Here is a 13,222-nt window from a genome sequence, read left to right on the forward strand (position 1 = left end):
AATTCTCCTCTCCCAGGGATAACAAAGAATGAATTTACATTAGTAAACACTAACAAGAATTCATTACTGCTCTCACAAGAGGTTTGGAGAAAATGAAATAACATAGTGTATTGAAGAGGAAAGATGGGCAAAGGATTCTTGTGGTCTTGCTACAGAGGTAAAACCAGGTTAATGCAGAGGAAGGATTCTCACACTATGATTGACTACATTCAATTTCAAGAAAATCACATTTAAAAAGAGTTTGTTTAATCAATAGCAGACAGTCTTGTAGCTGGAATAGCAGTTAGAACTTCAACATTTTCATTGCATTTCTAGTTAGGAACCAAGTAAACTTAGCTGTTCTTTGGGCAAGGAATCATGCAAGTGACATTATCACAGAATAGCCTGGAACCAAAGGCAGAGTGGGATCAATGCTGTGTTCAAATCATTAGTAGTCAAAATGAAACTAGTGCCATAAAATCTTGAGGGCATGCCTCATATATTCTTAAAATCCTTGCCCTAGGGACTGATTTCAGTGTGGTTTTCCTTCTTGTGGACACAATTGATTGCATGCAATTAGTCATTTAAGATATGCCAGCAGGGTATGTTGTGGTTTCATAAAAAGACTCAAAACCCAGCTTATTCAAAGCTAACTCATTGAATTATTGAGGCTGCCCACTGTCTATTCTATTCTAGTTTTGGTTGACTAACTCAGATCTCTTCTTGGGTTTAGGATTCACAAACATTCTTTGTGTTGTTTTTCCTGTATGGCTATTCATGTATACAACATGTACCTCAAGAGCCCAGACAGTTATATTATTTACCCCAGAAGGCTACTCAGTGCATTCCTATTTTCTGTATTTTCTAGTGTTTGCTGTCTCATAAAGACCTTATCTCCTGCTTTATCAGACTTCCCAGTTTTGTATATGGTGATTTATTTTGCTTAATGAAGGTAGCAGAGTTATATTTGAGCCCGTTAATCTTGTAATTGCCAGTACATTCTAGTCTACAGTTGGTACGCACTGAATACTGAAAAGTCTCTTTTGAGGGGGAAGTTCAGCAACCTGACTGCTTTCTGTTTGTCATAAACATAGAGCTGTTCTTTGGACAACCAGTCTGAAATACACATCCTTTTTTATTAGGATATTGTGGTTTGCAGTGAATGCTGGGCAATTATTGCTAACTATACTCTGGGCAGAAAATTACACAGTCTGAGACCAGTCTACTGGTCACTAACTTCAGTTTGTTTAAACCTTGATCAGAAATTTAGCACAGGCCATCTGGGCAGCTGAGGAAGAGTTCCATCTGGAGTAAGAGGTGAGTGTAGTGGCAAGAACACTTCCATAGGCAGCAAAATAACTTGAGTCCATTCAGTTTGACTCCTTCTGAAATGTTGTGAAGAGCTTGGTCCTCCCCTACTAGTAATTCAGGCTATGGATAAATGATGAATATGTAGATAGCCTGTCATAGACCTCACGGTCATGATGAAGACCTTGATGCAGTATTCATGTCCCTGGGTTGCTGTAGTTCTGAGGAGGGCTAGATGGCCTTCTCTACCTGTCTCTTTGAAAACATGGGCATGCATTAATTTAAGGTTCCATCTGCAGGATCTCTGTTCACCATTTTAAAGGTGTCCATCAGAATTTGATACCCAGAGAGGAAAAAAATGCAGAAAGCATATCCCCCTAAATATCCCTGGTGTTTGCCCCTTGAGATGTTTGCATTTGATTAATGAAAACAGAAGCAGAAGCTTTTTGGTGTTGGGGGCATCACAAAAATAAGAACGGTCATCAGTCAGTTGAAAAGAAATTTGCATGCCACTATTCAATTTGCTGTGTTCTTGTGGTGCAATAGCATGGAGTGATCACTAATTAATATATCTGCTTGCAAGGCTGCAATAAATGGAGCCAAAAAAATGAGATGACAGGAAAACAGCATGAAGAGCTGGGGGGAGAAAAAAACCCACTTCCAAACCAGTAAGATTCTGCTTTTCAGCTGGGAGAACTGCTATTAGTTTGGGTAATTGTTTTTTTCCACCAAAATGAAGATTCAGGTGGTAAAGAGAGCTGATTCGTGGAAGACAGAGAGCATTGCACTGCTTGCAGCCTGCTAGAGCTGAGCACACACAATCTGTGTTGTTTTTTCTCCTTTCTTTTTCTGTTTTTTAAGTAGTAATATCTGAAGTAGTCCCCAATGGCAGCTTGTATGTAGGGGGTAAAATCTGGAATTCCCTAATTTCTCCTATTTTCTAATAAAAACTATTACTGTACAAATGTAGATTATTTTTTCCCCATTATTTTAAATTGGAATGGTTTTAAAGGGGTGCTTTTTGGTGGAGCCTCTGAAAGTTGGGGTCCCCTGGTGACTGTGATCACAGTCTCACTGAAAGCACTTGGGGTTGTTGGGTTTTTTACATCAAATTAATATTCTCATCACTCAGTGTGAAGTACAGATTTGACAATAGAGCAGCTTCGTCTTTGTTAAAAACTTGCAAAGAGTTTCAGAGTTGAAAGGCTGAGTAAATCTTTATATCTGAGGAGGTAAGCTTAGTGTTATTTCTTGTTTTTAACAGCGCTGTACTGGTGAGCTGCAAGCTGTCTGAACATTGGAGAGAGACCCTTTGGGAGCTCCATTGGTTTTCAGCAAGTCTTTGCATGCAGTGTGTTTGTACTAGCTGAAGACAGCGCATGGCTCTCTAAATAATTTACAAGTTGATTAATAGACTCACATGGGTATAATTAGAAGAGGGAGAGACAGCAGCTCCAGTAACGGGTACAGTGCTTGGGGGAACTAGAGACTTTATTTTTTTTAAAGAAACTTTCTAGGGTGCTGGGCGTTTGAAGATAAGTTGGGAAGAGCTCAGTGCCTCTTCTCTTTTGAAGTGGAAATAGGACAGTTTGAATCCGTCGAGTTTAATTTTTCACAAGCTTTAGGGGCCCTGCAGTGCAACTCCCTTTTTATTATTGAAAAAAACTCTCCATTTTTCTTTCATTTTTCACACACATGCACACACACACACACAGAGCCCAAACAGTAGCTAATAAACAAATTGATTTTCTACTTTATTTAAGTTAGTTTTCTAACGACGCTATATGTTCACCTCAATCACAAATATACTGTGTAAAGTTATGGAGATATTTATGAATGCACTATAATTTATGATTTTTAAGAAACCTTCACCTCTGTTTGACAATGCTTTTGAAGTAGCTCCGTTTTTCAAGTCAAACTTTTGACTTTTCCTCTGGGACTGCTACAAAGGTTTTCTTATGGAAAATAGGTAGCAGTCTTTTTTCCTACTAGGAGAAAATTGGTGGTCAAGAGAACAAAATAAAATTTAATTTTTTTTCCTGTTTTAATAAAAGATGCAAGGTTGTAGAATAGGAAGTTTTACATGAAGGCAGAGAGGGAGTAAGTTGTCATCTCCTTTCCTGAATTTTACTTTTCTGTGTATGTTGAATCACTAAATATGATAAATTAGATCCCCTTTTCCTTTATTTGAAAATCTAGAATGTATTTTTCTTTACACACTGTACAACAATCAAGATTGGCATGTCTGGCTGGCAGACATTCAAGGCTGACGCAAGTCTTGGGAGGCTCAGTCTACAAAGCCATTTTTAAAGCCTTAAATGGGCCATCCCATTTAAGAGTAAAAACAAAACAGCAAAAAGCCTCACACCCCAAAAAAGCAACCCTGGAAGCCAGAGCAGACAAAATCAATGTGATTTTATTTAACAGTCTATAGTGCAGTTTTTTCCTGGAGCAATTGTGATTAAAAAATCAGCCAGTGGGTATTGTCCTGGGTTTTTTTTTTTGCCAGTCTTGTTTTTGCAGCACTGTTCACTGTTACTTTACTGGAGTATCAATAGTCCAATATTAGGCATCCATTGTACTATACAGTGCTGCTGAGATCTGGTGGGTTGTGTGAGGAAGGGGGTATAACGGTCTGGAATGCTCACTGTGGCTTTGGCTCTACTTTGGGTATCATATGCACAGAATCAGGCTTCTGTATGAAACAGACTTTTTAATGACAAGCAAAACATTTAATAACTCTTAGGTGTCACTTTACATATTTGAATGTCCTATTAATGTGGCTGGTAGGTGTCAGGAGGAACAGCAAGGAGAGACTCCCAAGTACTGCGGATCCAGAGCACGTCCTGGCCCCAGGCCTTGCTACTGAGGACAACAAACCCTCATCACCCTCCCTTCTCACCACATGGGGAAAGCCAAGATGGGTTTTACCATGTTATCAGACCAAATTTATTCTTTTTTTGTAATCTTATCACTGTTAAAAAGGGGTTTGTAGGCCAAATTCTTCATGTCAGAAGGTCTGTGTTCTTCAATAGGGCTGAACTAGGTTAGAAATAAGGAGGAAAATGGGGAACAAGGTTGATAATGGAAATGATGCAACATGGGTTGCTGTCTTGACTCTAGTGCTATTCTCCCTGCAGAAGCTGGAGTAGTAAAAAGAAATAGTGCATATACACATTTTGTTACTACTTTCAGAAACTTTCAGGTTGGAAGCATCCCTGTGAGGTAATTCAGAGTAGCTGTTGTCTTGTGGGTGGGTAAACTGAGGCAGAAGCCGAGTTGAACTTGAGCTGCACCACAATAGGTGAGCGAGGGTGGATGGGAACCTAGGTGTGTGAAGCCTGACTCTGGTGTTAATCCCTGCACCACTCCTGTGTCACTGGTACCTGGGCATTAGGCAACTACCCACAGGCACTGAAAACATCCCAGAAGCCTTTTAGTGGGGGGAAAAAATGCTTTTGGTGTTTATATGCTGAATAACCAATTTGGGCTGAATTTCCATTGCTAAATCTGAAGATGCCACTAACAGGTGTAAGGGGCTGGAATCTTAGCTAGTCACTGAATGGGATCAGATGTAGATTCCTGGATTTCTGACTTAATAACTGTGGGAGAAAGCAAGATGTACTCCTTTCATGGGCATTTCTGAAGGTCTTCATTTATCGCCTATCATTTGATCTATGATTTTAATGGTACCTGTTGCAAAAATGTCATCACTTCCTCTTTAATTCAGCTAATTCCTATTATAAATTACTAAAAAACTACATAAAATAAGAGGTTCTGGTATAGTCGAAGACCGAAAATATAAAATGTAGAAACAAAATATTTTACCATACTCTTTATTTTAGTGTATTAAATAATCATTCCAGTTCCTGCAGGAACCCATACTTGGCAGTGCTGTACATATAAAATTAGTGGCATTACCTCTCAATCTAAATTTGCCATTTGATGAGGTGACTGACCGGAATTTACTGTTCCTTGCAAACGCCACGTTACTGGGGGGGGGTTTCCATGCTGCCTCTTCACCTGCCGGCTCCGCGCTGGCTTCGGGACCCAGAGCATCAGCGAGGGGCGCAGGGTTTTACTTACGGTACTTACGGAGAGCTTAAATCGTGTCCGTGAATGAACCATGCCGAGGTTTCGGCCGTCCACAGCCCCGGTACCGGCTGCCGCCGCCCCGCGCTGCCCGCCGCGCCCAGCAGGTGGCGGTAGAGAACAAGAGAGCTGGGCCGGCCGGGCGGGGCTTCCCCCGCACCTTGGTGTTTAGGGGTATAAACCGGCCCGTGCCCCCCAAAGCGAGAGATACCGGGGTGAGGGTTTATTGCCTGTGCGCTGTGGAATGGGCCAGCAGTCCGTTGTCACGGATCTGGCGTGTTGGCAGGGTTAGATTCAAATATCGATCGACCTATGGGATGGTAAATCACTGCTGAATCGTTCTCCAACACATTAAAACCCAATTGATAATTGTTATCGTCTCTGAGGGCCTTAAAGAATACTTCTCTAAAAGACCTAAATAAAATTACCTGTTGTGGGTAACCCAGAGTTTATAGAGCAATAAAATAAGCAAATCTCACGCTTTGCTAAATTTAGGATTGACAGGACAATCCAGGGAAGTAGCCTTTGGCGGTAGTTTATACTCAGGGCAAGATGTTAACTGTCAAGTTCTGGAATCAAGCCTCAGGCATCTGAATTAACTGTGAAAGTCTGCAGACCTAGCCTAAAAAAAAATCTTCAAGAGACGGGTAAAGGATAAATGGACAATATTGTCTAAAGGACCTGAAACTTTTTGCAGTACATAGCTGCAAATGCAGATGCATTTGTGCTGGACTTAAAATCGAGCTTTTATAGGTTTGGAGAAGTGAGTCAGTGCCCTTCAGAAGTCTGTTTTAAGGGGTAATATATGGAGGAGGAATCAATTTAAATATGATAATCCTATAGCTTGGAGCACTGACAGCACCGAAGCTATTGGAGAATAGTGCCCTGTAATCTCCCAAGTATGTGCCTTTAACATTCTGTTACTTTTGTCTGGAGCAGATGGCATGATTTTGTAACTGATTGCCTGATTCGGTTTTCTATTAGTCCTACAGATCTATCGGTTGGGTAAGAGCTAATGGGCCACACTCCTATGAGTTTCATGAGGAATTGCTTTTCCTAAGGAGTACCTTCTACCTCTGGAAACCTTTGAAGCTCTGGGAAGTAAATTTATTTTTTAAATGGTCTGATGATTGACAGCCCTGGAGATAGAAAATCCCTATGTGTCCACGCAGCAGTTCCAGCATGAACAGCAGCACTTTAAGCCTCTGTTGCCTGTCCCCTGCCTGATCATAGCCGTGAATTGATTAGATCACTTCTTAGGTCCACAGCTGCTAATTCAGCTGTGTAGTCTAGACCATTAACATGGTTGAGACAGATCAGGAGATAAAGGAGGTTTGGTGTGTGGTATCCTTGTTAGGCAAGGATGTATGCATGAATGAACTGTATTTCTATATGGAGCTGGCCTCATTCTGCCACATATACCATTTGAGGTTCACCATAACTGTGGTCCACAGTTCAGTATGGTGCTGTCAGCACAGAGCATCACTGTAGCTCAGTAGCTCTGCAGCATTATGTCTGAGGGGTGAATTTTACCCCTGCACCTTCATTTCTCACCTTAATAGAGATGTGCTTCCACATTACCTAATCTGGGTATCTCTTTGTAGCACATTGTAATTTTTACAAGAAACTTATCTTTGGACTTCTCTAATGATAAAGTAAAATCTCTCTAGAGTCTCATTCCCCCAACTTTCAGAGTTGGAAACTCACACAAGCTTATGTTGAAAAGGAATTGATTATTCAAAGCTCTTGTGCTTCATAATCTACTTAAAACATGTAGATTGACTGTCTCATCAGAAAAGCTCTAAATTTTACTTTGCTATCTAGCCCACTGGGTCATGTGCTTAAGGCCAGGAGACCTCTGGCTAGTTACTTACAGACTGTGTGCCCCTCCAATTACAGGTTATTAATTTGCCTTACATTCAAGAGACAGTTCCACATGAGTGAAAAGGAATACCATACTGCAGAGTTCTTCATTACCTACTCTGTCTGTACTGCAGCAAAATAAGAATAACACTGATTTCTTTCTTCCTTTTTGCTTCTTTTTTTTATCCCCCTCTGGTCTGTGGAAGATGTTTTACAGTTTTAATGCAGCTGTTTTAAGTGTGACTATTCCTGTTCAAGGGCAGCTGATGTACTTTGTAATGCCATTGAACAGCCAACAAGCTATGTTCCCCTATTGTGTTGAAGTGATAGGTATGTTTGCTAATCAAGAGGAGAGCAGAGCTTGCTGTCTGACTTGTTTATGTTTTATTTCTCACCATCAAGCTTTAGAGGGAGGCACAGAAAATATGTAACCATCTATATTATTCAGTGATGTATATATGTACATGAGCATACAAACAGTCTAAAGTGCATTGCTGGTATCTTCTAGTCAGTCATCACTGAAATTAGCAGGGTGTCAGGGTTAGAACACATCCCCAGCATTGCTCAAGATACCCCAGACCTGACATGTCATTAGATAAACTACTAATTCATTGCCACTTCATCTTGATTGTTTTCTTCCCCTCTTGTGATTGCTTCAGTTCTGCTCAAAAATAGTGACCAAATTGGAGGATTTTGATCATAAGGATTCACAGAAGGCCTGTGGGAAGTGATCACATAGAGGAGATGCTGCCTGATTCCCATCACAATTCCTTTTAATTTTCTTGTAGGCTGTAATTTTTCTACTTCCCATAAGCAGGATTGAAGCAATTTGGCCCCTGGAACTGGAGAATCTCCTGTGATCTGCTAGAAGCTCAACAGTGCAGCCTACCTCCTTATTGCTCTATGCCATTCCTGGGGCTTTCAGCCTCTGCCTCTGATTTCCTGTTCAGCTCACAGGGATATCGGCTGTGGTAGAATACCACTTTAGTGCAGTTTCACTCAGTGGTTTGTAGGGTTTATCCCAATCCATTGCAAAACTGTTTTAAGCATTCTGAAAATGTTTCCAGAAAAAAACCAAACCAACAAACAACCCAAACCAAACATGTAATTTGGCATCCTTGTAAATCCACATTAATGATTCCAGTAGGAATCATGATAAAATAGCATGCAGCAATACAGAAAGTTTAGTGCTGCAGCCAGAGATTCGGGAGTACAGGAATATTGCACTGGTCTTTGTATGGAATACATCTTGGGGAGAGAGAAGGTGGGATTTTCTTTTTTCCTACTAGGATGTCTTGGATTTGAATTAGTTCTTGTAACCTGGAGGGTGGGGGGAACAACTGCCCTGTAAAGAGCACTGAAATTCTCCTGTTACCCCCTCTATGCCTGCCTGCAGCTCAGGTCTTAGATAAGTATCATTTGTCTGATAACATTTCTGCCTGCTGCTGCGCTATCGTATAGTTAATTTTATGAATCCTATTTTTAATGGAATGCCTAGTTTTGTATTGTCATTTTGCTCTCTGACAAGTGTCTGGGTTTATTCCATCCCTTTTTTCTTTCAGCAGATGGAGAATATTCATCCCCTTAACCTGTTTTTTTTTTATCATGTGAAGTAGATATCCTCAATTAATACACTAATCTGTTTTCTAATTAATTCCCTGTGGCTTTCCTCCCTTTTTGCTGGTACATTGAATCCTGAGCGCAATTCTGTAAACTCGGTAATTTGATTATTTAAAGGAGAAGTAATGAATTTCATGCTAGAGGTGTAAGTCATTAGGAAATGTTAAATTTCAGGAAGCAAGTGGATTCTATCATTGTGGTTTAAAACCTGCTTGTACTCAGGGTATAAATGTGCACTGCTAATAATATACGAAAATACAGGCACATTCCTGTCAGCTAGTCCTAAAGCGAATTGCATTGTTAGAAATCTGACACTTTTACTCTCCTACAAGCAATTGTTGTTGTATTTTTGTATGCAGATGTGATGGCAGGGTATCAAAACATCAACATTCCATGATGTGGATTTATGTAGCATTTTTTATCACTTGTTTCCAGTAGAGGCAACAGTGTATAAGACATACTGTACAAATAAAGAGAAGAGACTCTCCTTGCTGCTTGAAAATTGTTTAGTCTGCTTCTTTGGGAAGTAGCTTGAGATGATTTTGCTGACCTTTCTTTGGGGTTATTTAACACTAAGCCCAGCACATTGCAAGAGTCCTTGGAAATTTTAGTCACTCCTGGTGAGCTGGAACATTTAATTCTTCTGAAAAAAAAATAAAATAAAATTACAAGATACATAAGTTTAAGTGTCTGATTGAAATATTTCAGTGAAAATATGCAGGATGCCTCTTTACCATTATGTCCCATTAAATAGTGTTTTAAAAGCTGCATAGTAATTGTAACCCCAGTCAGCATCTTGCCCTAAAGAAAAATAATAATAAAGAAAACTTTTATCTCTAAAATTAGGAGCCATCAGTGCAGTAATTACACTTCTTGAAATACATTTCAGGAATCTATTTTCAATTGTAAAAGCTTCAAGCCTTTGGGCAAATGGAAGAAGTACTGCACCCAGCCTGCTGTGGCAGAGCCATTGTCATCTGTGAAGTTAAATACAGAATGCTACAGAAATTTCTTTCCTCTTTTAGGGTTTCTTTTTCACAAGTCAGGTCATTATTTTTGCATTTTGATAAGATTGTGTCACACACTTCACTGTGACGTCAACCCAGTAGGGCTGAGAGGAAAAACTACATTGCAGAATTTTGTAGGCATCAGTTTTACCAAATACTTTGCTTTGGTCCTGCAGTTCTTTATGAGTTTGAGGGTTCCATGGTAGCACTGTAAAGATGCAACAGTCAACAGTAACGGCTCTCTCCAAAATCTATCAATCATAAATGGGAATAACTCTTCGTGTTTTAGTTCCTGTAGCAGTCTAACCAGAAAAAGTAGCATGTATCTTCCTTAATTGCAGACTCAGCATACAAAATAAACATCATCTTGAATTCTTTGCAGTCCCAGACAAGCTTGTGATTAAGATCCTGACGGAACGCCTAAGTACACTAGACTGCATGACCAATGGATGGGTGCTTTATGGCTTCCCAAGAGATGTGGAGCAGGGACAACAACTACAAGAATCACATTTTGTTCCAAACAGGTAAGATATATATTTAGTAATCACAACATTACATATATGAAAAAATTGTTTATGGGAAGATACTGATCTTTATTGGCATTGTATAAGCTGTTGCATCTTATTTATAACTTCCTTGAAAAGGGGTCTTGCTCCTGGAGAGTAGGAAATGGAGCACTGGCCTTACAAATCCTCCAGATGGCCAGACTGTGGGAGAGAGAAGAGGTTTGTTATTGTGGTTATTTGTTTGAGTTGCCTCTAAAGGCAAAGCATAAGAAATGGATTAAAGTTTGGATTATATCAGAAGGTCTATTTTATTTGCAGCAAGAGGGGGATCTACATCTTCTTTCTTTAGCATTGGCATAATGTCATAGAAATATATTAGTATTGTGAGGAGCTCATTATGAGACATTTGGGTTTTGTGAAATAATTAAAAACAACATGAGAATTATATTTTATTTGAGCTATAATGAAGTGTTCAGAAATGTAATACAAGAGAATTGGGCATCAAAAGAGAACTATTATGATTGTCAGGCAAATAAAATAGGGTTACTCTTTACAGCTGGTGCAAAGGTGGTGCAGTTTTGAAATGCTGGTGTACTCATCAAAGCTTACAGGCTTTTCCATTCCCCTCCCAATGGTTCCTGGTTCAGTCCATACCACTGGCTGACACAGTGGCCATTCCAAAGGCATACACTGGAAATTTGTAGTCTTTTATGCTTCCAGGAAGTTATTCTTATTTAAAAACTCATAGTGGAAAAGGTGTATTACCCACATAGGTGTTTAAATTGGCAAAGTTACTTTTCCTGTGTCATTTGTGTGGCTGCCCTCAGTCCCCTCCCCTATATAGGGCATAGTGGAAAGATGTAAAAGGATAAGACTGAGTTGGAGGGAGAAGAGAGGAGAGTGAAAAGGGAGGGAGTTAGCAGCAGTCATGGTATCAAGTTTTAAAAATGAAAGTGTGTGAAAGCAGCAGTGGCTTGCTTTATTAAAAGTAAGACAGTACATATCTTAAGCAGGAATCCATTTAATGAAAACAGGGAAAAGGAATCTTGAAATGTTACTAAACAGTTAAGTAACATTTCCTATGGATTATTCCTCATGTGCATTCAGAAGGTAGGTTCTGAGTCCCTAAACATGTATCTGAGTATCTGAGAGCACTGTGAATACTCAAATGAGTGCCAGGTGCTCCTTTACGGGATCAAGACCTCATCAAGTGAGGAAGAACAACTCATAAAATTGTATGTGTGGAAATTAGGCACTGAGCTGGTTCCTCAGCTTCCGTTTTCTTTAAAGAGCTCTGCACACCCATATGAGTTAAGAATTTGGCCCCTCCAATTTTCTACAGGGGTTGAAGTAAGGGACAAAAATAGACATCATGCTATCTGATTGATTTTGGAGCTGGTATTTTCCAGGCAACTGAAGTAGTAGGTATATAAGGGAGAAAGGGTGATTATAAACAAAAGGACATATTGCAGCACAGGATAGCAGGGCAGTAATTCAGTTTCAGTTGTGATGCTAGTTATAAAACACTATCTGCAGAGGTGGTGTTTCTGACATCAGAAGAAAAATCTGATAGAATTATAGCCTTGAAATCAATCTGGGAATAGGATGCAGAAATCTATAAATCAGACACAGAGCAATCTACAAAGTCTCATTTTTAGGAGGGCTCTGTTGATGAAATTAGATTAAAATAAATTTACATATATATCAAGTTTATTATTAAAATCTAGTCACATCAGTAAACAAAATTATTTGTGAAAGTGTATGTTACTCTGTGTTTTGAGCTCAAAGTAGACCTCTTTGGCTGATCAGAACCCAGAGTTATTGTCTGCTTGTCAAGTCACAAATCTATTCCTTAGAGCTAATAAATGGTTAGTGTTCAAATACTATGTTTTATCTGACTCCCACCTCATAAAGCTAGTACACATAATACTAAATTATACAGCATTGAGCAGGATCAGTCTCCTGACTCCTCCATCTTATGGAAAGAAAAACAAACCTAGTAATTGATGGTAGAAAAGAAGGAAAATAAAGTTATTTGAAAACAAACAAAATGGGCTATAAAGTTTGTTAAAATGTAATAATAAAAAAACTCATACAGCATCAGCCACTGCACCCAAAGAACTACCCTGGAACAAAAAGGAAAATAATTCATTTTTGCACTGAAAAAGTAAGAAACAGGGGTTTCTTTAAATTAGAATTTGCAGCAGAGCAAAGGTTTGCTTACAGCCTGATGCAGGAAAATGTGCCTTATCAGACAAAACCTGTCTACTGAAAGACTGCTCTTTCTGTGTTCAGAGAAGACATGTATTGCTTTATATGTTCCTCCCTATGAAGCAGTTACTGCTTAAGTGGACAGGATCCTAATCGCATTGAACTGTGGCAGCCTTTAGGGCAAATAAGAAGCTGAATCTATTAGTGGACTCTCAGCTATCTGGTAAAAGAGCACCATTAACCACTTAGTGCCTACGGTAAGTGGGAATCCAAATCCAATTACAGGTTGGCATCTGAAGCTCAGAACTACTAATGCAAAGGACTGGATTCAGTTCCACATCCAAATGCATGTGAATAGCTATTTTAGCTTTTTTAATTGTCAATGCTTGAGCAACAATAAGAAATATATAGTAAACCCATAGATAGTTCTAATATACTAAAAAGCTCTATTTGGTATTTACCAAAATAGTTCTTACCCCTTCTGCTGTCTCCCAAACTTACAGTTAAAATAAGACTCAGCAGTGGCAGTATCATCTGTTCAATATCTCTCATTGTTAGCTTCAGCTAGTTTTTGACCAGCTGTGTGCTGGTTCCAGGCCAGTTGAAGGCAGTCAGTAGTTTAAGAACTCCCTGAGC

The 13,222-nt window shown here is 39.5% G+C and overlaps 1 protein-coding gene across 3 annotated transcripts in view; it reads left to right on the plus strand.

Annotated features, from left to right (window-relative positions):
- Positions 1-13,222, plus strand: part of AK8 (adenylate kinase 8) — a 65,241-nt gene that overhangs the window by 30,261 nt on the left and 21,758 nt on the right. For all 3 annotated transcript variants that reach the window (XM_005146337.4, XM_034067610.1, XM_034067609.1), the window contains exon 11: positions 10,252-10,393. In XM_005146337.4, the coding sequence (XP_005146394.2) occupies positions 10,252-10,393 (142 nt within the window). The remainder of the gene's footprint in view (positions 1-10,251; positions 10,394-13,222) is intronic.

This window comes from Melopsittacus undulatus, chromosome 11, assembly GCF_012275295.1.
Source record: "Melopsittacus undulatus isolate bMelUnd1 chromosome 11, bMelUnd1.mat.Z, whole genome shotgun sequence".
NCBI lineage: Eukaryota > Metazoa > Chordata > Aves > Psittaciformes > Psittaculidae > Melopsittacus > Melopsittacus undulatus.